The 19,919-nt window shown below is 42.8% G+C and overlaps 1 protein-coding gene across 2 annotated transcripts in view; it reads left to right on the top strand.

Annotated features, from left to right (window-relative positions):
* The first annotated feature begins 7,235 nt into the window (after positions 1-7,235).
* Positions 7,236-19,919, top strand: part of SLCO4C1 (solute carrier organic anion transporter family member 4C1) — a 662,960-nt gene continuing 650,276 nt past the window's right edge. Inside the window, exon 1 of one of the 2 annotated variants that reach the window (XM_078675442.1) lies at positions 7,236-7,823. In XM_078675442.1, the coding sequence (XP_078531568.1) occupies positions 7,568-7,823 (256 nt within the window). In that variant the 5' untranslated portion in view covers positions 7,236-7,567. The remainder of the gene's footprint in view (positions 7,824-19,919) is intronic. The other variant, XM_078675443.1, reaches the window with a different exon arrangement.

Raw genomic sequence — 19,919 nt, 5'->3', positions numbered from 1 at the left:
AAGCTCTCACTCTCATGCACAGGGCCCTTCATGGTCATGGTCCTTTGTACCTTAGGAGGCGTTTCGCCCTGTATGTACCCAATCGATCTCTGCGGTCTGCCTCTTTACGTTGGATGGTAACTCCGCGTTTCCACAGAGCTTGCTTGGGAGGCCAGTCTCTTTCTGTTAAAAGAGCAGTGGCTTATAATTCGCTCCCCGCGGATCTTCAGCTGACTCAAGATTTCCAACTTTTTTAAAAAACGCTTAAAGACACACCTGTTCAGTCAGCTCCCCTAATTGGCTTCCGCCCCAGTTCACTTCCGCGCCAGGACACTCCAGAGTATTAGTGCGCGATACAAGCTTTCTATAACATAACATAACGTCTGGGCATACCCTGCCAACTTAGGGCGAACAAAGCGATACCAAAGGGATGATGGACGGAGCGTTTGAGCAAATCAAACACTCACCCCCAGTCAACTGATCTGGGTTTAATCCATCATCATTTTTTAGCTTACTCTACCACCCCAGTCGTTCATCTTGTGTGTTTTGCTGTTCACACTATGTGGGAAGGGTATGCCCAGAAGTGGGTCCCGTGCTTACTACGCCACTGGAGTCAAGCTATCCTGGCTGAAGACGGCTGATAGCGAGAAACCAGTACTAGTATGCTTGATTCCGGTTCAGGGAAGACATGGCTTGGCAGTTCGGGCTGGACTGTTCCCATGAGGCACAGGGTCAAGACTGATTTGCATATGGCCATGTCTGAACTGGGGTGGCTTGGTGAGAAAAATAACGATGGATTAAACCCAGATCTGTGACTGGGGTGAATGTTTTGCCATTGTGCAACATTCCGTCCATTATCTTGTGTGTTTTGACTAATTATAGTGGGCACCTTGTACCAGTCCAAACAACCCTTATTGATGATTAGGTTAAAGACAACCTTTATTGAAAGCTATCCTAGGGGTAGCTATGGAGAGCAGCCTTTTGGCTAAGTCTTGAAGGAATGTTAAGCAGCTTGTTTTACCAGTCTTTAACCTCCTGAATGACCAAATGAAAGGACAACCACACAAGGAATATATAAAATATATGTATTTATTACTAAACACTCCCTTCTAACCTCTTTATGAGATTAGAAAACAAAACACACAACATTAAATCACTAGAACTATAGTAAATAGCACAATACACAGTGAGCTCCTGGGGGAGACCAAACCATATACCAAGAAAGTGGTATAACAACCACCACTTGACTAGACACAGTGCCTAGAGCACGTAGAATTGCTGGGACCCCAAGGAACCACCCAAGGCAGAGGCACAGGGGACGGAGGATGGGTGCAGTGTGAGAACACAGACGCGAGCTCCGTACAACTCTATGGGAAAGTCGGGGTTGGATTTTTAGAGATTAAGGGCACTTAGGTCAGTGTAACAAACGACAAGGCTAATTGAAGAGACCGACCAGCTTTGGCGCCTGCTGTGTGTCACGAATTTTAGTCTTGAGCACTTAATTCAAGACGGTTCCCCAGAAAGGAGGGATAGCCAGAAACCCCCAAATAGGCCAAGGCCCTTAGATGCTATATAACATGGGATCTGTGCACACGTCAATTCATTCACTGTACAGTATTGACAAACAAATTATGCACAATATTTAGCACAAAGTCAATAACGTCGAAATAGTCTTGATTGATGTGATCTTCAGTTCTGATTTTATTTGCAACGCCCAGGCAACACGTGTTTCGTCAGGGTAGTACACCCACGACTTCGTCAGGGCTCTAAAATGTATAATGGCTACATGTTACATACATGTACCTACACCATACACATTATAAACTGTTTTGTATCACAATAAGGTGCTTAGGGGTAAGTGTAAGTCTACAATCCAGACTCGAAGAGAGGGGTTGTTAGGAAAAAGAAGTTTCATATAGCTCAATCCATGAATAAGCCATACCATATCACCAAGAGTGCCGTGCGTTCACTGTATCCTAATTTTGCAAGCATGCAAGCTTATAATTAAAATCATACAATTGATCTAATTAGATAAATGTGCTCTTCCACACAGTCACCAAATATTGTCTGTGACCCAATGGACTCCCAAAGAGAAAAGGGGATCTAGTAGAAAGGAAAGTCTAAAAGAAAATGATCTAGAATAAAATGATCAAGGGCTTAGCACAATTGTGCTTCTTACCTATTGGGCAGTGATGTTTCAGTTTATGTTGTGAAATCTCTACGCTGTAGGGGATATCAATACATTGTCCAAATAAGTACTAGGCTTACGCATATCTTGTAGTATAAGCCCCTAAAATGTAAGCTACAATGACTAAGGAGAGCACCTCACCTCTCCGCCGGTTGTACTTCCGTCCTGGCTGTCAGGTTCAAACAGAGTAAGAATCAACACTGCGCATATTCAGCAGCTTGCGTTCAGTATGGTGTCCTTATGTTGTAAGACACTAGGGAGGGAAAAGGACGTACCTACTGTTACCCTTCAGGCTTAATAATAGCACTAAATAAAACCGACTAAATTCACTTGAATCACTAGTGTATTCTCTGTAAATTACCTCTATCTACTTTCAGGTTTCAGTCATAAATTAAAACAAATCCTCGCTAGGTTAAAGATATACTGCGTATTCCTACGATGTCACTCATCTATGGAGGTCTCATTATTATGCTTTGGACTTAAATAAATACATGAGTAAGCCCCCTATTATCTTCCCTAAATCTACACATTTATCTCATGGCCGCCATTCCTGCCCGAACTTATGCATGAAATGACGGAAAATTTTCAAATATAGTTCCAATAAAATTATTCAGCTATCAATAACATAGTAATCTTGTGTTGAAAGTCTATCATTACACAGACCACCTCCTCTATATATTACCGTGAGGATATCAGTGACCTAAGCATCCCTTCCCGCCCCGATTCGGCAGAACCCACATTCTATGAGGTCTTAAGTTAAACATTGCATAAATAATCCTAATGTCCGTCCGATCCCGTTCTGACCGTAGTATAGCCCCCTTACCCGTTCGAGTGTACACGATAAGTTCCTGCAGTAGACGCCGCAGCTCCAGTACTGCTGCCGGCTCGCGTCCTCGCGTGTGAATGCGGAAATGCATTCCACGCGTCTTTTATAAAATTGGATGCTAGAGCGCTCACTCCTCACCGGAAACGGTGAAATTTGCCTACCGGAAGGGGATAAATGTAGTAGCCCTAAGTGCTTACGTAATATGTTGCTTCTCACAATTGGACATTCCCGCAAATATTGCAGGTAAACTAATCAATATTGAGACACCCCCGCAGTTTTTTAAGCACTTCAACTGCTAATGTGCTTATCTGCTACAATCTTATCTACAATTCGTGATCGCTCAGAAAGCGCACATAATTCCAAAATACTAAAATTCTATTCTTACCTAGAATGATACCTGTTGCAACACCAGTTGAATATTTAGGTTTGCAAACGGCATCAGAAGCCCATATATATTCATCTGAGGAGAGGCACGGTTTTGGACCCCACATATGTGAATTCGATCACTGGTGGGTCAGTCCGAAAAGTAATGAAAGAAGAATAATTACTGAATGATAAGGTTAGAGACAGAAGAAGTGATCTGGAAGAGGAGAGGAAAGGCTATCGCATAGTTTAAACGATATATCCAGTTTTACCCTCATATTGCCACATGCATTATCAATGTGACCTCATAATGCTAATCCAAAATCGTTGCATCGGTATTACATCCATTGGACATGAGTTAAAGGTTACATTCTAGATTGGCACTCACTGTCACAGTTGGTGGATGTTACAAATTCCACTATGTGGCAGGATATCTTAATGTTATGTCAAAATTCTAAACCAATACAGTGTATGACATCTTAATCACCCAGAAAAAATTGCAGTTCACGGTCGGAGTTCAAGCCCTGTTGTACCGCATCCAAGCGCATTATTCAAGTTGCCTCTGCTCTGCGCAATGCTAGTTCCCTGTTACCACCCCTTTTATCTGGCTATTTGTATTCCAAAAAAGCTGAACTGTTTGTAAGGTCCCTGTTTTACACAAGACATAGCATGTATAGCCATGGGGTATGGCGCATCTCCCTGTTTTAATGCCCTAGCGTGTTCACTAATGCGGTCTTTCAAACACCGTATAGTGCTCCCGACATATTGCTTCATGCATCTGCAGGTCACAATATATACCACAAATTTAGTTAGACAGTTTATAGTTTGTCTAATATGATACATTTTCCCATTTGGACCATAGAATTCTGTGGTGTTATTTAGAGCCCATTTACACACTCCACAGGTGCCACACCTGTGGAAGCCCATAGTGCGTCTTGATAACCAGTCAGGGTTTTTCACAGTAGTTGGCATGGTTGGGCTGAGAATATTCCTCAATGTGTTGCCCCTTCTATAGGTGATCATGGGTCTTTTTGGTGTAAATTCCTCTAGTGACTTGTCTGCCCTTAAGACATGCCAGTGTTTGTGCATCAATTTATTGACCAGAGCTGCTTGCTGATTGAAGCTTGTGATCAGTCTCACTGGTTGACTCAAGGTGGGGCTTACAGCCTTATCCCTCAGTGTCTCTTCTCGTGTCACTCGCTGTATTCGTGTAGAGGCTGCCTCCAGAATATTACGTGGGTAGCCTCTGGCTGTAAATCTCTCTTTCATACTCTCTAAATTACTCAGGAAGTCTATTTCGCTGCTGCAGTTACGCCTGGCCCTTGTGAACTCTCCAAAAGGGATAGCTCTGATTTGATGATCAGGGTGAGCACTTGAGGCATGGAGTACCGAATTGCAAGCTGTGGTTTTACGATATAGTCTGCTGTGTATTGAGTTGTCTCGTATAAATATCTCCACATCTAGGAAAACAATACTTCTCCTACTCCAAGTGTGTGTCAACTGTACACCCAGTGTATTTTTATTCAGATATACAAAGAACTCCTGCAATTGTAGTTCTGTGCCCGACCATAGCAATAGACAATCATCGATAAATCGACCCCAATAGACAATATATTCACTGAATCTGTTTCCTCTTTCACTCCATATCCACTCCGCCTCAAAATATCCCATAAAGAGGTTCGCCAGGGATGGGGCAAATTTGGACCCCTTATCTGTTTATACCATTTGTTTTCAAACATAAAACAGTTGTTGTTCAGTATCAACTCAATCATTTGCATGAGCATTTTGCTGTGATTTCATTGCCCTGCTGTTTTTTTTCCAAAGTACCATTCCAAAGTACCATTATATTGCTGTCATACCTAGCGTGAGATCAACTGAATCATGTGACCTAATTAATCAGAACTTATTCACAAACTATTTACACATTTATATACATCTACAGTTTATCATTTCTTACCATGGTTTTTAAGCATATATCATTTTAATTAAGTCACTAAGGTGAATGGATCAACTGATGGTAACAAGACCATGAATAAACAAGACCAGCTTGTTGTTTCAAAATCTTATTTATTAACTATATTATTCAAAGAAAGAGCATTTTTGATTAAATCTTTATTTTATTAGCCAATTATTAGCAGCTTTTTATTGAGGAAAAACATATTAGACTGGCAATTCAAAGCAAAATCAGTCAGCATGATTTAAGTAAAATAAACAGTTTCCATCTCCTTAATTCTATTTCCCTGTCTAAAACTCGCTTCACCTAAAAAGAAATAGCCAATAAAGACTGCTGTCCTTACGTGCGCCAATATGTCCAACAGCACCTCACGCCCTTCAGGATTCGGAAAGCGAGAAGCGCCCTCCTGCCCATGGGGCTACGTTTTATACCTTTCTAACTAGCTAATCTCCACTAAAAAATATACTTTCTTTGCCATCCAGAGTTCTCATTGGTTGACTTATGTCAGTTCATGTGAGATCATCACCATTTTCAATCCAAAGTTGAGCTTTTCTTAAACTCCATTGTCCTTTCACTCACGCGACTTTTGGCTTCCTCGGAAATGCAACATTTTCGCGAGTAACAGTCCGTTACTTCCTTAGCTTGGCAGATTTGCCGCATCCTGTCCTTGAATTCGTCACTCTCAGAGCACGTCTTGCACAAGTTATTTATCTGTATTTCTTTGACAACTGTCCATGTGGTAAAAATGTCCACTTCTGAATACGTGCAGGGCTCCACTCTGGACAGGATTCTAAACACCATCTTTAAAACGCTAGGCCTTAAGCCTCTCCCTTGGAAACTAGTATTCAAACAAACACAAGACATTAATTAATTAAAGTATTGAAACCCATTCTGTTACCCACCCCCTTTACTAATTATTAACCCATTAATTTATGTTACCTTGCTGAAGCACACAAAGCAGCATTTATATTTACTTTCTTCTTTTAGGCCGCAGAATCCTCCACGAGCTTTTGCCACAGAAAAGACATAACATGAGCACACAAATAAGCACATGCCATTAGTTAAACAGCCACATTTAATACTGACAAATACAATAGACAAGGTTAGTTTATTATTTGCAACACACTTGCTTTTGCAACAAAGAGCACATGAATTAGTCCCTCGTTTTTCTGATGTGTATGCATTTAAAACTAGGTTGATTAGTACTTTTCATTTCGTGCTTATTAATACGGTTATAATGTTATGGAAGTTTAACTTTGCGAGTCAGAACAAAATATCATTCTGAACCTCGCTCCATCAACATTCAAATTTGTTTTGCACAGAGGCGTCCAAAATATGTCTTGCTAGGAGCCCTCAAAATCCTTGAGCAGATACTGGACTACCCCATGCTGTAGACTGTGGTAGATTGTATCAAAATGTAGATGACAGCTGAACAGAATAAGGGATTAAGGGAACCCCTTCTATATATGAGGATTGAAAAAACACATAATGCTCTCTGTTAACCAGACCCGAAAATGTCATAAGATAGGGTATTTACCCAACATTTAGAAAAACGTTTAAAATGTTTTTTCCCAGCACCGGTGTACCTACTCACAACATAGCAAGAAAAACTGCACTCAAAAGTTATGACAAGAAACACTTTGTAACTAAAGCATTTTGCTTAAAAGAAACATGTGCACAATGTAAAATAATTATTAGGAGCCCTTGCCAAGTGCTAAATAACTAGCATTGGTTGTATTGATAGCTTCCTCGTGAGATGATGATGCGAAGATGGCTCTGCAATGAGACACACAAAAAACATTAAAATACTTTCAGAGGGCGGGGCCTGTGCACCTGCCCACTTCCTCCTCCTATTGCTTCAGGGGGTGGGAGGAGTGTCGGGGAAATTTGTCAACACTGACACGCATGATTACGAAAGATGACTTAAGAAAGATATCTTTTTTTTTCAGGTCAGTTGTAAATGTTGCGAGAGGCGTGGAAATGAAGCCAGTTCAACCGTTTACCGCCCAGGGTGGCTGAAAGGGCGGATCGCGTGAGGACTATGGCGGGTAAATGAGTGTCAGAGCCTTCTCCCTGCTGCCACCTGAGGCACGAGGAGGCGATACACAGGTACACCCAGGCACCCAGTCAGACAGGTGAACAATGGAAGGGAACTGGAGCCCGTGATTGCACGCCCCTTCTCGAGCCGGGAGCTTTAGCGGGGCCTCACAGAGGAAGTTATACAGCCTAGCGCTCAGAAGTGAACTCTGCTAGCGCTATGACGGACGGCGTTGACAACCCGGTCTTCGTCTCGCTCGACGAGGTGGGGCTGTCGAGGGTAGCCAGCCTCAGGTTATACCGCGAGCCCGAGCCAGAGCATGTACCGGAAATATCCAACCGGCAGTACACGGCGCAGGACGACAATTACACGGAGGGGCCCTGCGGATGGGGCCGCTTCACGCCACGGTGTTTGCAATCGTGCAACAACGCCGTGGGGTACCTGGTGTTCTTCAGCTTACTAGCTATCATGCAAGGTAACAGTTCGATATGATGTTGTTCATGACCATGTTCTCATATGTGCCAGTGATGTTTCAGGTAGTACAGAATTACACTTGTTGCCACATAGAATATGAAATGATACCTCGTACCATTAGGCATCCTTTGCCAAGGCGTATGAAAAGAACAAATCAATTTTGCGCACGTTCTGCAAATAGTGAATTTCCAAAAGTTATTTTGTCCCGGTGCCTATTTTTGCAAAAAATGAAAATGGAGGAAACGGAGTATGAAATTAATGCACACCATGTGCATTACTTTTGTGAAGTTCGTAGTGATACCTGGTTCTGATTTTTTGGCAATTTCAATAAATGAAACAATATGATACTGCTCAAACTGAGTTCTGTCTTTCACATTTGAAGACTGGAAAGTTCAAGTGCTTCATTTCTGGTTAAAAACAGCCAGAACCTTGCTCCATGAGCTTGCTCAATTGAACTATTCGCGGATTTATTTAGTTCTGGGCAGAGTCTGTATGATTCCCTAGTATGGAGACAATGAAAATGGTGCAAAATGCATTTGTTCTAATTCTGAAAAGTCCTCTTCTGAGCAGCGTGTGCAGGGGCGCTGACTGTCATGCCTTCCTTGGAGAGGACAGTGGGACAGAAAGGATGCTTAGGGCCTTCGCCCATCCTAGGGTAGGGTTATGGGACACCCCGCACTTGAGAAAGGTGGGTAGGAATGCACTACCTTTTTCCGCCCATGGCTGCCACTTTGTCTGCCATTAAACAGGCCAAAATATACCACCTAATTTGGGTCAGAGTTTAATTTTGTTTCACTTTGCCAAGCTGTAAAATGAACCACCCGCTAAAGTAAGAAATGCATGCATGTCCCATGCGTAATTTGAAAAACAGAAACCTTGAGAGATCTATTTCTAGAAAGTTGACCATCTGTGGAATCTAGGGAGAGTCCACTTGCAAAAACCATATCCCGGCTTTACTCCTCGTATAAAAGCACTTTACACAAGGTAAACTACTAAAAACAAACAGTGGTAAATGCTCTATAGTCCTACACTCCGGGGCATCCCCTGTTGAAAACAATGGTGCAGTGCAATTTATTTATGTGCCAACATAGGTAAAAGCCAAGACTTTACCAAATCAAGTGCAAACTATATCCCACATCCTTTACCACACTCCAAAAGAGCGCTATGACTCCGATTGTAATCGAAGTACTTTGTGGCCTTAGCTTGGGTGTGATGCACTATACAACTACAACAATACCATGCAAACCAACGGAGCTTCAATTAGTCCAGGTCCTTCTTCTTTTCGGGTTCAATCCCGAGAGAGCCCTGAACTCAAGCAAAATCTTGTAGCATCATTCTTCTATGGAATACAGAGATCCTGGAAAATCCAGTGATAGGTCACTTGTACTGGTACTGAAAGATCCATTTACCTAAAATGCTATTGGACAAGCACAGCCTGCTCAAAATGAATGGTAGCAACATTTATAAAGGCGATCTTGCTTTTATATCGTGGTAAAAAAATAATGTAATTAACAAACAATTGTAATAAGGATATTAGTACAACCTTGTATCTTAAATAGCGCATCATATTCAACTTTTGTTATTTATTATTACTGTAAATAAGGTGCTATTACTACTCAATGGGGGACACACAATTCCCTTACAGAAAGCTCATGGCATCTTTCAATCCTTGCATTACTTGGGTGGGTCGATGGTGCGCTTGCCCTCTCATAAAGTGCAACAATTGCAAGTAATTATTTTTGGGCTTGTGAATTTTCCCGAATCTGACTTACGATTTTTACGTACAGAAAATTATCTCGTTGTGATATTAATATTTTTTCTGGCATGGGGCCATGGTTAAAACTCCTCTTGCGGGGTTGCCTGGAGAACAGCCCACTGTTGACTGTGGCCTCTGTGCCTTATATGGACAAGCATTTATAAGGAGGATGCATTATTCAGGAGCGGGTTCAAGGTGCTGTGATCTTAACCCTGCAGACGTTGCTCCCTACCAAAAACTTTTGAGAAGCCTTCAGAAATGTCCTACCCAGGAATCATGAAAGTAAAATGGCCAGTTTATAGTATCCTTAGGGGTCGGATCAACCTTCAAAACAAAATACTTTGACATCCATTTAGTAGGCTGAGTCAGGATCTTTTTGGAGTGGTCAACACCACCCATTAAAGATATTTACAGGACCATGCCCCACAGTAGGCAGGGTTGCCCATACCTCATTGGAGGGGTGGAGGCAAACATTGTGTACATCACATCTGAAATATTGCCCTGCTGGCTACTGCAGGAAGTCAAAAAGAAAATCGTCCTGATAAGGGTTTGTTGGACGTAGATGAATCAGTTGTATCTCCATGTGTTCATATAGTGGTGGGGGGCAGAAGTATTCTCTAAGTTGTGGTCATTCAAGGTAAGTGTACAGACAGGTGCTGCTGCTTCCTTTCTGAGACTGGTACATGCTAGAGGGGTGAAAAAAGTCCCACGTGGCATACGAAATGCAGGAAGTATGCGCATATCCTGCCCATTTTGCGGAATTTGAACAGGTTTGTTGCTCCGTGGGCAGAAACAAAAACAGAAACACAGTTGCCTAAGTACCTCAAAGGGATGGGCGGTGTATTTACCTTAATGCTATGCGCTTTAAGGTAAATATATTGCCTGTATCCCTGAATGAGCACTTCAAATCAACTTATGCATCCGTGTGCACGCCTGCCTGCAGGGTCCCCCTGGCAGTATAATCACAAGTGGTTCTGTCGGGTTATTTGAAATATATTTAAGGATTTCATTGAGAGAGCCCTATTTCTTCCTCCATGTTAACTCGTATTTAATACAATAATAGAAGACCAGGCTAATTTTTTCATGTTTGTGTTACGCAAATAATTTTACCAATCCTTGTTGTTAAAATGATAGCACATTTTTTGGAAACACAAAGCATTTTTTTGAGAAAAACAGGATGTACAAGTGTAATGGTGATAAATAAGGTGCTCATGCAGTGCAAAAAAAAAGTGAAGAAAGGTAAGATATGGACATTCCTTTCAATGCAAATTTACAAATTTCCATTGAAAGGAAGTGGGACTTGGCTATAATCCATTATACTGATTATCTACCTAGGAACACAGGGATGTTATGTGGGTGCTCCTGGAAGGCAAGCACTACACTCAAACGCTCCTGCTCGGAAAGTTTCCGTGAAATACAGATAAGGACCAGACATTCTAATTAACTTTATGTGATTACCATTAGATAATCTCAATGGCGGGCCCTGACAGTGCCAAGCGGCACGAACATTCCTCCTATCGTGATTGGTCAATGCCCGGCACCAGGAATTCTCTTTTTGGCAGGCAGTTCTCTAGCATTTCTCACTTTTTCCATTCTAGGGCAGGCGGATGTGGAAACTATGAAATTGCCCACGGTTTCGTATCTACTTATTGCTGACAGGAAACAAGGAATTTCACACAACCCTATTGAACATATCATGGCAAAATGTGAACCTTTTTGACCCATTTTTGTCTTTTTCGACTTTATATTGCGTGCTGCTGTGGTCAAAGACTACTCCATTACTGTTTATAAAGAACTTTTTGAAATTATTGACACAGTTCATTATTTGCTTGGCAGTCAGATTAACATCACCCGAAGAACTCAAAATAATGGTCCAGATAATCTGCATATGTCTCACCCAACTAAAACCGGCAAGCAATCGTACAAACACGTGTCGATGTCACTACGTTGTAATTAGAATACTTATTCATCATGTGACCCTATATTATAAATACTGGTACGTGCGGGAATTCTTTAATTCAAAAGAAAAAAATCATAAACCAACATTTTGTGTAGTTCGAATTGCAATGGAAGCTTGAATGGACAAACTTGAAATTGTGTAACATGAAGGTGAAAGGTAATTTAAGCCTCGGCTATCTAATGTAATAAACCTGGGGTTTAACAATATATGCTTTATGTGATGTGGCAGTACCAGAATCATTGTAAATATTTCAGTGCAGACCTTCCATTTGTTATGATCATGATTTTGAACACTCGACACTTTTCACAATTTAGTAGCTTTTTCAAGGCTGTTGACTGAGAAAACAATGCATCAAAAAGTTTCAAATAAACTGGTAAACGCAAGGTTTAAATATGCCTACATGATTAAAATTACAGCACTTGCTAAATGAAAAAGAGCTCCAAAGTGATCATTTTCCTGACTTCAAAAAGAACGTGGTAAAATGAAATTCTGCTGCTATTGCACAAATGTATTGCTCTTATCGTTACTAGAATTTTATAATCCTACCCTATCTTGAATTATCAACTACCTAGGTATTAATGGCAATAATGTATCTATTATAACTACTGTATCTCCCAGGAAAAATGCGGTTAGAAGAAATAGTGTTTACTCAGACACCAGTTAGTGAATTGTTCTAAATTAATTAAAGCCCAGCTCTCAACCTAGGCCACTGACTGGTATACAGCCTTTACAACGAAACTTTTACAACGAACTACCATTACAACGAAACTTTTACAACGCAAACCATTACAACGCATAGCGCTGCGGGGCGCTCTAGGATAGGGAATAGGTTTAATGCACTATCCAACACCTTCGCTACTATCCACGGGGACTGGAGTTGGAATACTAAATTAAACTATTCACTATCCAGCGCCCAAAAGCATTATGCGTTGTAATGGTATGCGTTGTAAAACTTGCGATGTAAAGGTAGGCGTTGTAAAAGTATGCGTTGTAACGTCATACATCCCCACTGACTATATGAAGGTCTATATTGTTTACGTTTGGGGTGTTCTCATAGTTTGCACAATACATAGAAAGGAGACAATTAGACATACACAAATATTAACTAGTGTATAATACAAGAAAAATGGTACAGACTAAAATGTACATTAAAAAGGAGTACAGGCTCATATAGCTATAGAGGACAGTGTGTAAAGGAAATTAGAGATATTATACAGGAAGGTGAAGATTATGAGCAAACTCTTTTAAAACCATTACTTACATATGTGTTAAAGACACCAAATAGGGATCGTGCTGAAGAAAGGATAAGATATTGAGAGGAAGGGAAGATATATGAGGGAAAAGGTTTAAACAGTCAACTTGTGGCAAAAGTAGAGGAAAGGAGGTGGCTATTTTCTAAATAGAAAATGCAGGGGCCCAGGGGCTTTCTAAAGAGCATAATACTGAATGGTGGGATTTCATATTACCAACGTTGCCTAGTCTTTATTGCCCTTATTCTGCTATTTTTTACCACCCTTCACTTTCGGCTTCTTTACCTCATTCTTGCAGGTTCTTTTTGATCCCTGCTTTTGTCTTTGTCATAGTTTTCTTACATGTTGTTGAGCCTGGCCCTTTTAGCAGGGTTATCCCCAAACCTTTTGCTTTCCTCTGCCGATTTTTCTGACCGTCTTTTTGTTGGCTTTAGGACACAGGGCACTTTACCACTACTAATCGGTGCTAACATGCATGTGCTCACCCACTAAAACATGATATGATTGATTTACACCTGTTTGGCATATTTGATTTACTTATAAGTCCCTTGTAAAGTGGTATACCATATACCTAGTGCCTGTAAACTAAATGCTACTAGTAGGCCTGCAGTGTTGCTTGTGCCACCCATAGACGTAGCCTTTCAAACATGTCTCAGACCTGCCACGGCAGTGCGTGCATGCACAGTTTACTGGCACTTTGACTTGGCATTTAAAACTACTTGCCAAATCTTAAACTCCCCTTTTATTACCCATAGATCACCCCTAAGGTAGGCTCGAGGTATACCTATGGGCAGGGTGCTGTGTGAGTAAAAGGTTTGAAATGTGCCTTTGTTGTGTGGCACGTCCTGGTAGTGACAATCTTTTTTATTTCTCACTGTTGTGAGGCAAAATCCTCTCATAGGTTATAATTGGGAATTCCTGTATATACAAAGTGATAATTCCTGATCTGAAAAGAGTAGCATTGCCATGATTGGTATGTTGAGAACGGTAGTGATAAATCCTGCATACTGGTGTAATTGGATTTTACATTACTATTTTAGAAAAGCCAGTTTTAGAAAGTGGGCATTTCTCTGTGCTTATGACTCTTTGTGCTTTGCAACCTGACCCCAATCCAAGTCTAAGGCTGGGTGACGCCTACACTTGGTGCATACTTTCCAGGCAGCCACAACAGAGTAAGGGTTGAGTGTGGCAGGGTTACATCTGCATTCATATGCATACTGATTGTCTTCCTGGGCTGGGAGAGGGTGCTCACACTTTACATTTGTATAAGTTCTATCCTGCCCTCACAAAAAGAGAGCCGATTTACCCCCTACTGATGTCTAGAGCCAGTGCTGGTTTGAAAGGGATTATTGTGCACTTCTAAAGGTTCCCTTTGAAGTTCCACCTTGAACAAAGATATTTTTGAGTATAAGTACAAGGGCTCTGGCTCCACGATTTTAGACACAGCTTGGATTTGTAACCAGACGCTGCTGGCTCTACAAACTGCACATTGCCAGTGAACTGTTTTGCTGCCAGGGGAAATCACCATTGGGACTACTTGCTTTGTTATGCTGGCCTGCCTGCCTGCTAGGCTGCTGTAGAGACTGACACTTCACAAAGTGCTTGCATGTGCTGGCCTGCTGACTGTTCTCTGCCCTGGTGCCTCGCTACTGCCATCCAGGGAATGTGGCATGCCCCCTCCCTGTTCTTTCGGGGGTTGTTGAGGAGTCACGAGGATTACCTCCCATCACCTACCATTGATCGTGGGACTCGTGAGTCTGGCCACTGACAATCATTTTTTATCAGTGCAGGTTGAGCACTGCTTGGACAGAGGTTAGCACGTGCCAACCGCTACCCATTGTGGAAGAGTGGCCCTTGAAGCAGGAGTGCCGTGATGAGGCACCTGCTCTCTGTGTCCTGTACCGCCATCGGCACAAGTGAAGCCCCTCACTAGTGCAACCCCATTCCCTTCCAGCAACGCGTGGTTGCCAAAGTAACACTAGTGTTAATCCAAACTGATGGGCCTGAACTCACTGCAGCACCCGCCTCCCACCTTAGTTGCAGGAGGTTGCTGCAACACTCATGGGGTACGAGCGCAGGCCTGAGGCAGCTCGCCATGGCCCCAGGAAGGAGACCGGGGTAGACTCCTTCGGGAGTGCCCGCAATTCCCCAGGAGCAAAAGTACTACCTGGGAGGACCCTGTCTAGCCATCTGCGCTCCTTTGTGGGTGGCCTTATTCCCAGTCTGATTGGCCCCCATAGGGCTCTGGACCCACTGCAGATAGGGAGCATCCTTTGTTGTTGGTTTTCGGGGAACCTTGGGGTCATCCCAACACTTGCTGATGATGCGCGCCCTTCGTGAGGAAGGGCCTGCAATCCTTACCCTCTCCTTCATGGAGCACAAGTTAGTTCTGTTAACAGGAGGCTCCTCCAGTTGCTTGAGCCCTCAGCAGCTGTGCCACTCATTCATGGGCTGCTGCCCTTTCTCAATCCAGCCTGCGGGCGACACAGGGGGGTACCCATGCTCATGCCTACAGTGTGTGTGTCCCCCTTCATTGGGCCATACTGAGGGCACATTTTCCTAGAGAGAGCATTACGGGGTAAGTCCTCGACAGAGGTCCCCCAATCAAGAACTGGTTAATTTGAAAAAAACTTTCTATAGAGGAAATCTTACCACAAAGCACCTATTAGATGCACACGTGCTCCTGTGCCCTACGGGGGATGCCTAATACTGTATACATTGTAGTAGGAGTGCAGGTGCACTGCATCCTCCACTTATGGTGTTGTTCACTGCTGGTGATATTTGGGGATGTATATGCTTTTCCATAAGCTACTTTAGATTACTTGCACTAATGTGGTAATATATGTGCATTTTCACAATCTGATTTTCATTACATGCCCTAGAGTTTCACTGATAGATGTTGTTTATGCCTTTTTTATGTATAATATATTGTATATATTTCTATATAATCCTGTGTGTAGTCTCTTTTGTGGTGTATTCATTGTGTGTGTGTGTGTGAGTATGTTGCGCAAACACTTTACACAATGCCTCTGATAATAAGCCAGCTTGCTCTGTGCCAAGCTACCAGAGGGTAAGCACAGGTTATCTTTGGTATAAAGCTTGCCCTTATTATGGTGGTGGGTTCAGCCTGGCTTAGGTGCATGCCCTTGCCAACCAGAAACACAATTTCTAACATGTCTTTTCCTCCTTTCTCCTTTCACTGCTTGTATCTGTCTTGCTCTAGATCATGATCTTATAGTAAAGAAACTATCCTTCTCCTAAAAAGTGAGAGATTGTTCCCACCATTGGCAACCACTGGAATGAATTGGCATTGAGATGGAATGAAGGGTGGGGACAGGAAAGGATTACACAAATGAGTAAGAGCACGAGGCAGACAGTCTCAAAGCAAAGGAATAGCTAGAAGGAGTAGAGCATAATATGAACAACCAAGGTAAAGGAATAGTCAAATGGTCAGTTAGTGGGATCAAGTTTAGTAAGGCCTTTCAAAAGAAGTTTAGAGCCCATCTTGAATATAGCATGTGATATACTGATGCAGAGAGCAGGGAAAATTTAATTTAAAAAATGTATAGCACAGTCAGAAAAGGACTGGGCCATAGTGAATTGTTCTATTTAAATTACAGGAGTACCAGTTGGAATGATTACACATTGCCTACAGACTTTATAAATTGTAAGCATTGCACGATATTTTCTAAATTGATCTCGTTTTGATGGGAAACTTTTGGAGTGTAAGCTGGATAGGGGAGATGTGTTGGCAGTTTTTCCTTAATCAGACAAATCCAGACACCATACGCACACCTGACGTCTGTGGAGCCAGGTGCATTTTTGGTAGACCATTTATTAAGGATTTGTCATAGTCAAGTCTTGGAAGAGCAAGGAATTGTACCAAGGTATTTAGGCCCTGCTCTGGGGTGAACCGATTAATCTCATAACATTGTCAGTTGAAGAATGAGTTTGCTTAGCCTTACTGTTGATATGCAATTTACAATCAATATTACTCTCCGGGACATTGCTGGAGTCAATTGCACTGTTATGTTTAAGTACATAAGTCAAAAAATAGGACCGACTCAGTTCTCAAAGATGTGTACTTTTGATACAGTTTATGTTAACATAGAGATTATTAGCAAGGTGTGAGATGTCATCAAGAGAAGAGAAATTTAGGTTAAGGCCAACTCGGTGACTCAGTAATTTGATTAATCAACTTCAGGGATATCTGTTTGACTTGAAGTTTACAGGTTTGCATATCATTGGGTTCACAATTATTTTCACACTTCTGAGACCGGTAAAGTGATTTCCATTGAGTTGGGTAACAATAACATCTTTTATTTAGCACCAAGATAGCCACAGATGAACCTGTGTTATATCAATATACATGTTATGTTTGGGCTGTCAGTTTATTTGTAATGGAAGGTCCCTTAGTGCTTGAGAATATTCCCAGGAGGTTTCAATTAAAGATTAAAGTAGGTAGGAAATAGTGGCAAGAGAGTTAAGTAGACGTAACATGGATGTTGAATAACTGTCTTTACATTTGACCTCTAGATCTTTAAGTTATTGGACATTTGACATCTTCACAGCGTGTCTCAGTTGGTTGTCGCAGTATAAGTTAGAAAAATGATTTAAGAGGCCTTTATGATTAAGAAGTGATGGTTGTATAGTCTTGTCTTTCCTCTAAGGTTATTGAGGCTGGTGCATGAGTGCAAATATCTGCATATTTTTAACATCACTATAAGATTATTTTTCCTTCATAATGGAGTCTAGAGAACCAAGGAAAAGAGTGGTTGGCTCACTTTCTTTTCTTTTTATTCATGGTTAAATAATTGAGAATTACAGTAATGTTCTCATTGCATTAACTGGTGCTTGGTATTGACACATTGAGGGGACTGGATAAGGGGAACATTGTTCATTGCTGACGGTGCTAAGGTACTGTATGAAGGTAGGATCCTTCTGCATGGTTACCCCCACTTTTTGCTTGATGTAATGCTGTTTCTGACTAGTCTGACTGGGATCATGCTAATCAGGACCCCAATCTCTCTGCTTCCTTCCCTAACTTGTTATGTTCAGTACTTAGGTACATCCCGGATTGGATACTGAGGTACCCTTATCAGTCCCTAGTATATGATACTGAGGTATGTAGGGCATAGGTACCCCAGAGGTCCCCCATGGGTTGAAGCATTTATTATGCCACCCATGGGAGACCATTCAAACTGTAACCACAGGCCTGCCATTGCAGCCTGTGCAAGCTGGTGCTAGCACCACTTACAAAGATACAGGTTTTCTATATCTAGCGTCACTGCACTTAAAACCTATAAGCCATTCCTTTACAATCCTGAGGGAAGGGTGCGTGATTCTATGTGTAAGGGTGGCCCTGCATGAGCAGGACTCCCGTACAGTCTATGGAGTCCATTTTCCCGGGCTGTAAGTGAAGCCGCCATATACCACATAGAGGGGCAACGCTTCATTACTCGATGACCATCTGGAAATGACTGCAAGGAATCCTATCGTGTTTGGTATCAAACATATTGGAATCATACCTCCCAAACTGTAAATGGCGTGGGAGGTATGATTCCAAGCACTGGGAGAGCCCTCCTTTAGGTTCTCAGTGCTCCCGGTACCACTTTTCTACACCCGGACAGCACAACATGACTGCTGCTGACCAGAGACACAATTATGCCCTCCTGCTGCTGAGCCAAGATCGAGCAGGGGAAGGCAGAACAATAGGTATCCTTTCACAGGGAGGTGTGACCACCTCCCAGATAGAATTTAGTGTATAGGGGCCGGGTGAGTGTGCTTGCCAGCACCACTCAGTCTGCTTGAGGGGCACATTTGATGCCTCCTTGCATAGTCCAGTTCCAACCAGCTCTGGGAGCCATTGGCTCCTGCTCTGGTGTGAAAGCGGACAAAGGAGACGGAAGTATCCCACCCTCTCCAAACCCTACAGCCCATCCAAACATTACAGCCTAGGGAGTCCATTCTCCCGGGTTGTAAGTGAAGCAGCTATATACCATATAGAGGGGCACTGCGTCATTATGCAATGACCATTTCGAAATTGGCTGCAACGAATCCTATAACGTTTGGTATCAAACATGTTGGAATCATACCTCCCATACTGTAAACAATGTGGGAGGTATGATTCCAAGCCCTGGGAGAGCCCTCCAATAGGCTCTCAGTGCTCCCGGTACCATTTTTCTACACCCGGACAGCACAACATGGCTGCTGCCCTTCTGCTGCTGAGCCATGCAGGTGTGACAACCTCCCAGACAGAATTTAGTGTATTGGGGCCGGGTGAGTGCGGTTAAAAGCGCCACTCAGTCTGCATGAGGGTCACATTTAGTGCTCCCTTGCATTGTCCAGTTCAAACAAGCTCTGGGAACCATTGGCTCCTGCTCTGGCATGAAACTGGACAAAGGACATGGGAGTATCCCCCTCTGTCCAAACCCTCCCCTGGGAGGGTCCCCTGAATTGTCCCAACCCTTTCCTCAGGGTACTTAAGGGATTACCTAGGTGTAGGTACCTAGATTAGTCGTAGGACACAATTCAATTCAGACACCACTTAAACTTCTGCCATCTGGGCACTCAGGACTTCGCTGGACTTCGTTTAGGCTCGACTTTGTCTCCCTTCCAGTCTGCGGCATTGTCTGTGCACCATACAGGAACCTTCCAAGATTGTGGGCATCCAAGACACCTGAAAGAATCTCCCTTGGTGTGAAGGAGTCACTTTGCTGCATCTGCAGGCATCGCAACTAAGCTGAGTGGTCTGCTGATCTTGACCTCCCATGGACTCCAAAAGCCTCAGCAAAACAGGTGGTGGTTCTCGGTAGCTCTCAAGGCCTGCCCTGCCCTCTCACCAAGTTTGAGGCCAACATCCCTCATAGGAGCTGCAGGAACAGAACCCCTGTGCCCAGTGTTGACTTGCCATTGCAAAGGCTAGTTGGCTTCCTTCCACCAAGATCTTCAGGCTCCAAGTAGCCCCAACCTCAAGCATCTCCAGTGACCAGAATCTTTGTCCACACCGCATCGTCTGCACCATGGTATGCATCTATTTGTGATCTGCTTGAGGTCCTCTTGCTACTCCAGTGCCTCCGGCCTGTGGGTCCTGTTGAGGGTCACCTTTCTTTCTATTGGGCTCCCCTGGTT

The sequence above is a fragment of the Lissotriton helveticus genome, chromosome 2_1 (genome assembly GCF_964261635.1).
Source record: "Lissotriton helveticus chromosome 2_1, aLisHel1.1, whole genome shotgun sequence".
NCBI classification, from domain to species: domain Eukaryota; kingdom Metazoa; phylum Chordata; class Amphibia; order Caudata; family Salamandridae; genus Lissotriton; species Lissotriton helveticus.
Note: the sequence above shows the minus strand (reverse complement) of the source record. Positions and strands in the feature narration are given on the sequence as shown.